We start from the raw sequence: 10,686 nt of genomic DNA on the forward strand, positions 1-10,686 counted from the left end.
AGTGTCAATGTACTTAGTCACTGTAAGTGGTGAACCATGTAAGAATAAGTGGTGACTTGCTACCAACTATTAGCATATTGAACAAATTTTCAAAATTTTTAGTTAAGTGTTGTTCTTTGGAAGATGGTACATGAGATGTGTGTAAAGTGACCTTAATGTAGGTTGTCAAGGTAAATTTTTCTAATTTTAGTGCCAACGTAGTTAGTTACAATAAATGGTGACTCATATAGAAATAAGTGGTGACTTCCTACCAACTTTTTGCATATTGAACAAATTTTCAAAATTTTAACTTAATTGTTGTTCTTTGGTGGGTGGTACATGAGGTGTGTATAGATTGACCTTGGTGAAGGACACCAAAGTCTACTTTTCTAAAATCAGCGTGAATGTAGTTAGTCACAAGAAGTGGTGACCTTTGTTGGAATACGTGGTGACCTGCTACCAACTGAGCAAATTTTTGAAATTTTGTGCTTAATGTTGTTCATTGGTGGAATGATGTACGATACATTAACTAGTGATTTGTGGTTTAAGATCAAGGTATAATAGACTTACTAAATATATTTACACATAATAAAATTTAAAATCTTAGATCATAAATATAGAAAAATATTTCTTGGACCATAAAAATAAGAATTAAAATATAATTTTTTTATTTTAAATATTTAATTTTTATTGATAATTAAATAAAACATTGATTAAAACATGAGTCATATAATATTCTTCTATTAGAATAAAAATTGTAATGACCTCTTAAAAAATAATATGATAAAATCAAATCAACATAAAATTTTGTATAATGACTTTTACTGGAAAGCTGAAATGAAAAGTAAATTAATTTACTCCAAGAATTTGAATGAAAGTTTTGCAGAATAAACACTTCACATGGATTATATTCATATGAATATATGATATATTCTATTGGTAGGTGATTATATTACATCATAATTTTGGACCTTAATTTTGGACCTAAAGTAAACGACACTTAACTTCTACTACTAAAGAAGTCTTTAAGATCAAACTTTAACAATAGAATTTAATATTTTCTCAAACTCAGGTGACTACCACAAGTATAGGAGGTCCCTCCATTATATCTGGAAAAAAAAAACATAAATTTCAAAATTTATACTTGTAAACCAATATAAAATGCAATACATCTTATATGAGAACAAGAATTGTCTTCAATCTTTCTTACTCTTGTGTATTGCAATAATGGGGAATTGTTGTGAACTTTTAGTATTACAAAAGTATAGTCTTATATTGTCTATATTACACACTCAAAGTGATTTATATATCAAGACTCTCCTTACATTTTCAAAGCAGATAGTAAAAAAGGTGAACCTCGTAGGCACGAAGTTATGAACCTCATTTTTATGTTTCAATTTTGACCTCGTAACAAACCTGGAGTCCTTGGTCTCGTGAAAAATATTAGAGATGCTTCGTTAACTCCATAGTCCAAATTCAAACACTTCAACCACAACAAATAATAGCAATGACTCAAACACAATTTCACAAACACCTCACAAGAAGAAAAGAAACCTACCAGGAAATCCAGGTCATCTCATCACTTCCTTAACCCTTTTCTTTTTCATTCATTTTTTTCATCTCTACCAACACCAACATTCTCCTGTCAGGGCTTGATGATGATTAATTCTTAGTGATTGAGTTTTCATGTACTAAAAGTTGCTATATATATATATGTTTATCTTCTTCTTCAGCCCTTCTCATTAATTCTATAGGTAAAGTTTACTTTATATGTTACTACTCAATAAGATTGGTTTAGTTGAAACAATCTCTCATCAGAAAATTCTCACAAAATTTATGGATAAATATATAACATATGTGTAAGTGTGACAGTGGGAGAAGATATGAAGAAGCAAGATTTGATAACATTTAGGTGAATTTGATTGGTTTGAATGTTGTTTGAATTGGGGAAGAAAACTAAAATGTGTGTGTTAATTCAAAAAATGAATAGCAAAAGAGTTTGAATTATTGGTGAGTGATGAAGTGGTGTTAAGAAGAAGCTCAATTGGTTTCAGAATCATTGTAGTTTAAAGTGCTCAAAGAAATACTCTGTTCACTCTTACTCTCTGACTGGAAAGCGCATCAAGGACTACAAATGTGATTGTGGCACTTAGTCTCATTTTATTAATTAACGCTTTTAAAAGATTATTAAATATAAATAAATTATAGAAAAAAAAAATAATTATTATATTAAAATGATTAGATTATAGAAACTTACAAAACAGAATTTATAAAACAGAACTTACATAATTAGGAAATTAGAAGAAACTTATAGAAGTTAAACCAGAAACTAAATAGAACATAAACCAGAAACTTATAGAACTTAAACCAGAAACTTATACAAACTTCTACAAACTATCAACTTAAACTCTTGATGATTTCCTCAGTTTCTTTATTTGTTTATGAATTTTGCGTTTGTCCCCAATGGCTTCTAGTTCCATCACTCCTAAATCTATCCATGTCAGCAGTGGGAGTGCCTTTTCATCAATTAAGTGTCTCTCAAACAGGCTGGCATATTCAGCTAGCCTAGGCTCTATGTTGGAAAGCCAGGTCGCTATATCAAATGGTTGGTTGTTGGATGAACTGTCGGCCATAGGTGACAGAAGAAAAAGAAGAAGATTTGGCGGTGTGAAAATGAGGGTGAAGAGAAGTGTTGTAGGATAGGAGATATAAGATAGTGATATGCACAAGAATGGTCTGCAGCAACACAAGAATTAGTGTGAAGAAAGAATTAGTGTGATAAAAGTTCTAGAAGTTTCTAGATAAATTCACCTTGAAGGGCGATAGAGTCAAAGGAACCTTCTTCTAGAAGATTCACCTTGACGACATGCAATCTCTCTTGGCACCATCAAGGTTAAGCAAGTGATCTAGCTTTCTGGGATGACCTGCACATCACATTTTATCCAATCTTTAATATTCGAAATAGTAATGCATTGCCATCACCACAATGATCACCGAGAAAAACTACACATGCACAAGTTAGATAATTTAGTAGCTTAAAAGGTTCTGTTACCCATCCCTTAATCCTTATCCCATGCATCTTGGCTGCTGGAACCAAAGGTTAACACATTTTTTTTCACAATTTTTCTCCAAACATATCACTATCCTAAATAAATAACGAAAATAACCTTAAATAAAATAAGGGTGTAAATAAAAATTAGTTTCATAACCTTTTATTCGAAAATATTTTAGATTTAAATTTCAGAACATATTTTGAGTTCCGGTTTAAATTTTCATAACATATTTTGAGTTCCAGAAATTTTTATCTTAAATGCATTTTTAATTTTGTGTTATGAATTTTTGTGTCCAAATTATACTTTTTTATTTTTTAATTTTATTTTCTATTTTGAATTTTCAAATCTAAAATAAGAGTAATTTTGGAAATTTAAAAAAAGTGATAGGGTGCGGATTAAAATTGATATGATGTGGGAAGAAATTATCTTTCTTTTTTTCCTTTCATTTGCAGGAGATATTTTCAGTGATGGATTCCTTAAAAGTTATCCAAAGTAGACTTGGCTTCTTATTGATTAAAATAAGTTAATTTTTTATAGTTATTTGACAATTTATCTATATTAAAGGATAGAAATATAGAAAACACTATAATGTAATAAACTTTATTTTTTGAAGTGTTTCTTATAAATTCTAAAATTCGTTAGTTTATTTAAGTATACAACTTAATGTTATATTTATCCTTTTTGAACAATATTTATTGAGTAATATTATATAATTATAAAAGAATTGGTTTGTTTGAAAATTGTTTATTAGGATTATATCCAGGTTGAAGAGCTATTAATGAATAGAGAAAATATGATAAAAGAAATTGATAATTATATCTTGATGTTCCTAGTGAAGTCACTTTTCACACACCTCATGCACCATTTCACACAACTTATTCCAATATTATTCATCACTTAATGTGATTGCGACTAACTAACTTTAATGAGATTATAAAACTTAACCTTTGTTTCCTCCATTAGGGTAATTTTACACACCTCATGCATTGCATCATCCCACACAAGGACACCAAAACTTAAAATTTTAAAAGATTTTAGGGCATATTGCACAATTGGTCGGATGAAAATTGTTTGAGAGTTTGAATAATTACCACAAATCTGCTCCAAAAAATAATCTGGAACATACTTGTGCACATAAATCTTTATTATCAATTTATATAATTCATAATTATATAATATATAGATCCGTGTCCATGTATCTTACATTTTAGAAATTGTACATATCTCTGTGTCCATATCCGTCACTACAAGAAAATGATTCAATGGTAACTAATTTAGAAACTAAAAAAAAATAGTTTCTATAGTAACTAATTTAGATACCATTTTATAAACTAAAAATTATTGGTTACTAAAATGGTATCTATTATTAATAAAAATTATAATATAATTAGATACTATATTTTTGGTAGCTAATAATATTTTTTTTTTATAGAAACCAATTTTTTAGTCTCTTATTAAAATGTAATTGGAAACCATTTTCTTAGTCACTTTTAATCTATTTTAGAAACTAACTTTTGGTCTCTCAAAATAATAAAATTAGAAACTAAATTGGTAGTTTCTAATCATCATATAATTAGATACTTAAATTTTTAGTCACTATTATTTAAACTTAGATACTAATTTTGGAGTAATTAAATTTTATAAAATTAATTATTAATTATTAATTTATAAAATATTTTAAATTAATATGAATAAATTTACTACTTTATTAATTTTAGTATAATATAAAATAATTAATATCAATTTAAAAATTACATTTAAAATAGTATTTTAATTTTTTAATTTTTTAATTTTATTTAAATGTAAAATTAAATTAATAATAAATTTAAAGTATTATTTAAATTAAAAAATTAATTTAAATAAAGATGCATATTTTTTCAAAAACTTATTTAATTTTTTTAAATTTGAGAGCAAATATTCTCCAGGATTTTAAATTTTAAAGTTATCTCTCTTTAACTTTATACTCATCTCTCACTCTCAGCAACACTCTGCAACCGCCGCACCCTACGACGGCAACCTGCAACCGCCGCAACCAGCAACCGGCGCACCCTGCGACGGCAACCTGCAATGGCAACACATCCTGCGACGGTAACACACCCGTAACCGTAACGCACCCGCGACGGCAACGCACCCGACGACAACACACTCTACTTATCAATCTAAGTTTCATTCTCGCTCCATTAATTCATGCTCCATTTTCGATCTTTGTCTTTTATATTTTTTTTTCTCATCGAAGCTTCACAACTTTACTCACTGTTTCCCATCTTAAAACCCTAAATTTTGTTATCATGTTGTATTTCCCAAAAATATTTATGGAGAGTTAGTTCTTAAGGAGAACTAATGTATTTTTTAATTCTCAAGAGAAATTAGATTTGATTGAAGATACAAATTGATAAAATGCACCGTCAACACTATATCTATTATGATACAACTTGTGTTCATGGTGCTTCTTGGATGTAGCTGAAACCATTAATAGACAAAAATCTCTTTTCAACTCAATAGGGAATGATCTTCGTTTAGTCTCTGTTATGTTAGAGTGTCGTTGTTGTCTCTGGTGTTTATGCAGTGGTCCTGTGCTTCATAGGTTGCTTGTCTACTGCTCTACTTCTTTTGAATTTGTTTTCTCTTTTATGTCACAGTATGCGTTGCTGTGGTTTTTCAATGTTATATGTTGGTCTGTCTTTAAAGTAGCAAAATGTACTAGAGATAGAGATACCTATTGAAGAACTGTTTATTTTTTAGAATTATATAAATTGTTGGATTTAATCATTTATTTTTTTGATGTGATGAACATTAGGTTTTTAATTCCGTTTAATATTGAGTTTATTTGATGTGTAGATTAAATGTGCTACTTTGTGGTGACAACCACTTTTGAATGATGTGAATTCTGGTGACACTTCACCTTTTGATATCAATGAATTCTGCTGGTGGGCCTCAAGGACAGTTGGGTATGTGAAGGAAAATATTGTTCTGCTTGATACATTGCTCACCTTCCACAAAAAAAGAATAACGTAAACTATAAATTTCAGGTTCTTTACGAAAACAGGGTCTTGGAGTTAGTCCCATTGTCCAACAAAACCAAGAGCCTTAACCAATTTTCTGCCATCTTTCCCTTAATTGATGCCATAATATTATTTGTACTGTCTTTTGTTTTTTGTCTTTCTTGTATGACCACATCCATTTTTAATATTCTCATTTCTTGGACCCATCTTTTTCTTTGCTCCTTAGAGTCCAAATTTATTATCAGAGTATAGGTAGAGGAATTGTGAATTCTTGTATAATGAAATTTATGCTGCTTCTTGTTGAAGTGCTTCTGGATGTTTGCATGTACATTTACTATTTATGTGTAGCATCATTAGGGTTTTGCACGAGGTTCTTTATGTTGGGTCTATTAGTGTCTAAGTTCAAGAGGGGAGGGGTGAATTGAGCTTATAAAATTTTCGCAAGAACACACAATTTTTCAGTATTCCAGAGCCAAAAAGAACAGATTGTTTTTACATGAAACAGATTGATTCTTCAGAGCAGTGTTGGCACAATTTGAATTTGTTCAATATAAAATTGTGATCAACAGAGAAATATAACAGAACCAGATCAGCTTAATATTGTGAGGATGAAGGATACAACTATGCTTAGAAATCAACCAAAATTACTCAACACAAGATTTTAAGAAGAATGATCCCTTCTCAGATTTAAATGAATGGCCAGTTTGTTCACAAATCACTTAAACCATTATATACAGCAACCTTGTTTATAATCAGAGGACATTAACAAATCAGGAAGAACAGTTTTCACTTAAACCCAGAATTAACAGATTCAATTTCAAAAGAACAGATTTAGTTCTTGACAGAATTAAGCAAAACCAGAAATGAGTGCAGGGATGAGAAGACAAGATACACAAGTTTTTATACTGGTTCACTCATACAGAGCTACATCCAGTCTCACCTTACCCCAAGGTGGAATTCACTAAAACCAGTACCAATTACTTACAAACACAGCAGTTCTTGAACACTACAAGAACAACACACACAATGCTGAAAAACCCTATTTCAGCACACCTTGCACTCCAAGAAACCCTATCAAGGAGTGATTAACACTTACACCTTTACAAAACAGAATAAAGGAAAGATTACACCTGAAAAGAAGATGCAAGAACCCAAAAACCAGTAGTTCAATTTGCTGCAGAACTGCACCAGCACCTTCACCAAGATCAAAGGTTTCCTAGAACAAGCACACTTGAAAATCTCTTTGGAAAACCTTTCAAAAAATCTTTCAATCCTTCTTCACACATGGAAATTGTTTGATCTCTGTCAAAAGCGTAATTCCTCAGCACTAATTCATGTGAGAGAGACTTTTCTTTATATAGAAAACAGTTTCTAACTTCTTTTTAAAAAACAGTTGAAAAGCAATTATGAAAACAACAGATTCATTTTTTAACTTAACAGATTTATTTTGTGAAAACTGCCAACTCTGTCTGAGTTGTACCTTTGGTGCCCTAACAAACTAGTGAAAAATCTTTCAGCAGACCAAAGAATAAACCTGTTCCTTCACAGTAAAACAGATTAAAGTATAACAAACAGACCAGCTCAGCTTAACTGAAATAACGAACTGAGCTTTCCCTTGGTGCCCTAACAGAAATTTAGAAAAGCCTTTTAACAAAGAAGAAATAAACAGATTCTTTCTTCATAAAACAGATTTATTTGTGTACTGATTTAAAACTTTTAAAATCATTTTAAAAAGCTTTTCAAAAACCATTTAACCACATCATGTGCTTGATCTAGACTTGGTTAGGCATCTAGGATAGGTTATACAACAAAAGGCAATCATACACACTTACAAGCCTAATTACAAATGAATCTAAAAACCTATTACAATCTTCAAAGCACTCAAGCCATTTTCTTCATCAAACACACATCAAGCCTTGGTAGGGAAGAAGCTTTCTCCAGCTTCAACACTTTACATGGTGCATTTTGCATCCATGTTTTGTTCTCATGTTCTTCTGATTGATTTTTATATGAATAAGGGCTCTTTTCTGTGTGTTTGGTATATATGTGTGACCAGTCATACATTTAGTGAATCTTGTTGTTGCAGTGAATTACGAAGCACGTCTTGAAGATGGGACTCTAGTAGCAAAAGCTGATGGATTGGAGTTCACAGTCGAAGATGGTCAGTGCCTATTAATTTTGTTACGCTCTTCATGTTATAAATTGTGAGATTAATGTTTACTCTGTTACAGGTTATTTTTGTCCTGCTTTGTCAAAGGCTGTTAAAACCATGAAGAAGGGAGAGAAAGTGGTTTTAAGTGTGAAGCCTCAATGTAAGTTGTCTGCTGAGTTTTGGTACTATTGGAAAACCATTATTTGCTTTTATCTTTTACTGAAAACAAGATAAATAGTAATTATTTATTTACTTTTGTTCAAATTTTATGATTTATTTATCTGTTTTGTAGGTGGATTTGGTGAAAAGGGTAAGCCAGCACATAGTGGCGAAGGTGTAGTTCCACCAAATGCATCATTGGAGATTACTCGTGTTAGTTTCTTAGAAGACTGTCAGATGTAACTGATGACAAGAAGGTCATTAAGAAGATCCTCAAGGGTCATGATGATGAAGGGGAGCTGTTTGAATTCAAAACTGATAAGGGTAACTTGAAAGAATGTCTCAATGTTTCTCCTGATTTCTACTAAATTATTTATTAAGATAGCTAATGTGAGTGTTTTATGGATTGAGCAGAACAAGTAATTGATGGGCTTGACAGAGCTATTTTGACTATGAAGAAGGGTTAGGTGGCATTGTTAATTATTGCGCCTGAGTATGGTTTTGACTCACCAGAGTCTCAACAGGAACTTCTTTGGTAGCATTTCTAATCAATAGAGACAATCGCAAAGTCCATCATTATTTCATTATCACAGATTCTCCAATTTGTGTTAACTTGATGTTCATCTCCTTTCTACTGTTAGAGCTATGTATACTTCCTCTGCAGTTTTGGGGCCAATGATGATAATGTTCGCACTGTATTGCATATCCGTCAGGTGTAGTTGATATAAATGATAGTAACTTTTTCAGATATAATTGGATATACAACTTAATATAACATAAATCTTGGTTGCATGTGCTGCAGGGAAGTATTGGACAATGGTGTCAGTGTTCGTTGGATATACCTCACAAGAGGGATATCCCAAGCAGTTTTGAGTATCATGTAAATCTCAGTTGAATGGGCTATCGATCGCTGGTATACAGGTCAATATTCTTTCTCTATGTTAATATGTTGAATAAGGTAACACGGTTGAACTAATTTGAATTTCACATACCAAATAAATTTTCTATATAACAGTGGTGATCATGATCTTTTGGTTCCTTTCTTGGCAACTCAAGCATGGATAAGATCTTAAACTACTCCATCGTGGATGATTGGAGACAATGGCATATAGATGGCCAAGTTGCAGGGTATTCCAGTAACTATAGTTATGTAATCACCAAGCTTAATTTATCTAAAGCTGATTAAATTTGTGTTTTCCTACAAATAGATACACAAGGACTTAATTCAATCGAATGACATTTGCAACTGTGAAGGTAAGTCTTTTTTGTTCTCCTTGCTGCTCTTGTGGGTCAAATATAGATTCCATTTGATACTATAACAAACAATGATGCAATGAGAATGAGGTATGTAGCATATTTGCTAGTTTTTGATTCCATTGTTTTGTACTGGTATATTTTCAGGGTGGAGGCCACACAGCTCCAGAGTACAAGCCTGAAGAATGTTTTGCCATGTACAGTAGATGGCTATCTAAGAGAGCTTTGTAGGAATAACCAAATAAGGTCATTCATTTGCTCTGTTAGCTAGGACTGAACTTAGGATCCTGTTCGTAGCAAAGTCTGAGGGTCGATTTTGTTCACCAATAAAGTTTACGTTCATTCTTGGAACATATACCTTATCATTAATATTATATTGAAGTCAATACAAGAGTTTTGTTTGGATCAAAATAAATGGAATCTTTCAGTTCTTGCTTCCAAGATTGTTCTAGCCCAGAAGTTTGTAAATAGTTTGATGGATAGAGAAGAACACTTCCGCTCTTACTTTTTTTCAACAGCTCAGTGAGTAGCTCAGTGAGTTGCAAGTAGGCACAAAAAATGTAATAGGAATAGATTAAACTTTATTGTAAATATAACTCATGGATATTAACATAGTTGAAAGTAGATTTCAAACAACTACGCAATATAATTTACTTATCCATATTTGGATTCTGAACATAATTGTTTTGAGTTGATGAACTTTATAAATTTATTTTAAATTAGTGAACTTAAATCTACAAATAAATATAAAATATGAAAAAGTTAAGTAGGTAAATAAATAAATAAAAACAAAAAACAAAAATAAATAAATAAATAAAATAATATTTTATAATAAATTATATTATTTAGAAACTAATATAGTGACCATTTTTTGGTATTTATATATTTGGTCACTAAATTGGTTTCAATGAAATTGGTTGTTAATTTGGTTTCTATATAATTGGTCACTAAATTAGTTTCTATATATTTGGTTACTAAATTAGTTTCTACATATTTGGTCACTAAATTGATTTTTATTTAATGGTAACTAATTTGGTTTCTAAATTAGACTCTAAATTGGTATCTAAAATTAGCGACCATGATTTTA

The 10,686-nt window shown here is 30.8% G+C and overlaps 1 protein-coding gene across 3 annotated transcripts; it reads left to right on the top strand.

Moving 5' to 3' along the window:
* Nucleotides 1–4,948: 4,948 nt before the first annotated feature.
* On the top strand, nt 4,949–10,014 carry LOC137834840 (peptidyl-prolyl cis-trans isomerase FKBP62-like). 3 transcript variants are annotated; one of them, XM_068643058.2, is made up of 10 exons: nt 4,949–5,980; nt 8,121–8,195; nt 8,266–8,346; nt 8,479–8,669; nt 8,760–8,880; nt 8,987–9,058; nt 9,148–9,266; nt 9,361–9,473; nt 9,554–9,599; nt 9,747–10,014. In XM_068643058.2, the coding sequence occupies exons 1-4, from the start codon at nt 5,947–5,949 to the stop codon at nt 8,586–8,588; spliced, it is 300 nt and encodes a 99-aa protein (XP_068499159.1). In that variant the 5' UTR covers nt 4,949–5,946; the 3' UTR covers nt 8,589–8,669; nt 8,760–8,880; nt 8,987–9,058; nt 9,148–9,266; nt 9,361–9,473; nt 9,554–9,599; nt 9,747–10,014. The 3 variants fall into 3 exon arrangements, with proteins under 3 accessions (XP_068499159.1, XP_068499161.1, XP_068499156.1); XM_068643055.2 differs by having other exon boundaries at nt 4,980–5,980; nt 8,103–8,195; XM_068643060.2 differs by lacking the exon at nt 9,361–9,473 and having other exon boundaries at nt 4,956–5,980.
* The last annotated feature ends 672 nt before the right edge of the window (nt 10,015–10,686 follow it).

This window comes from Phaseolus vulgaris, chromosome 5, assembly GCF_051622355.1.
Source record: "Phaseolus vulgaris cultivar YP4 chromosome 5, ASM5162235v1, whole genome shotgun sequence".
In the NCBI taxonomy this organism is placed as follows: Eukaryota; Viridiplantae; Streptophyta; class Magnoliopsida; order Fabales; family Fabaceae; genus Phaseolus; species Phaseolus vulgaris.

Excerpts from the sequence above, each read along its gene's own strand:
- LOC137834840 (XM_068643055.2), top strand. The coding sequence starts at position 5,947 with ATGAATTCTGCTGGTGGGCCTCAAGGACAGTTGG. Across the intron at positions 5,981-8,102 it reads TGGGCCTCAAGGACAGTTGG|TGAATCTTGTTGTTGCAGTG; the intron begins GTATGTGAAGGA and ends TCATACATTTAG. Across the intron at positions 8,347-8,478 it reads TTTAAGTGTGAAGCCTCAAT|GTGGATTTGGTGAAAAGGGT; the intron begins GTAAGTTGTCTG and ends TCTGTTTTGTAG.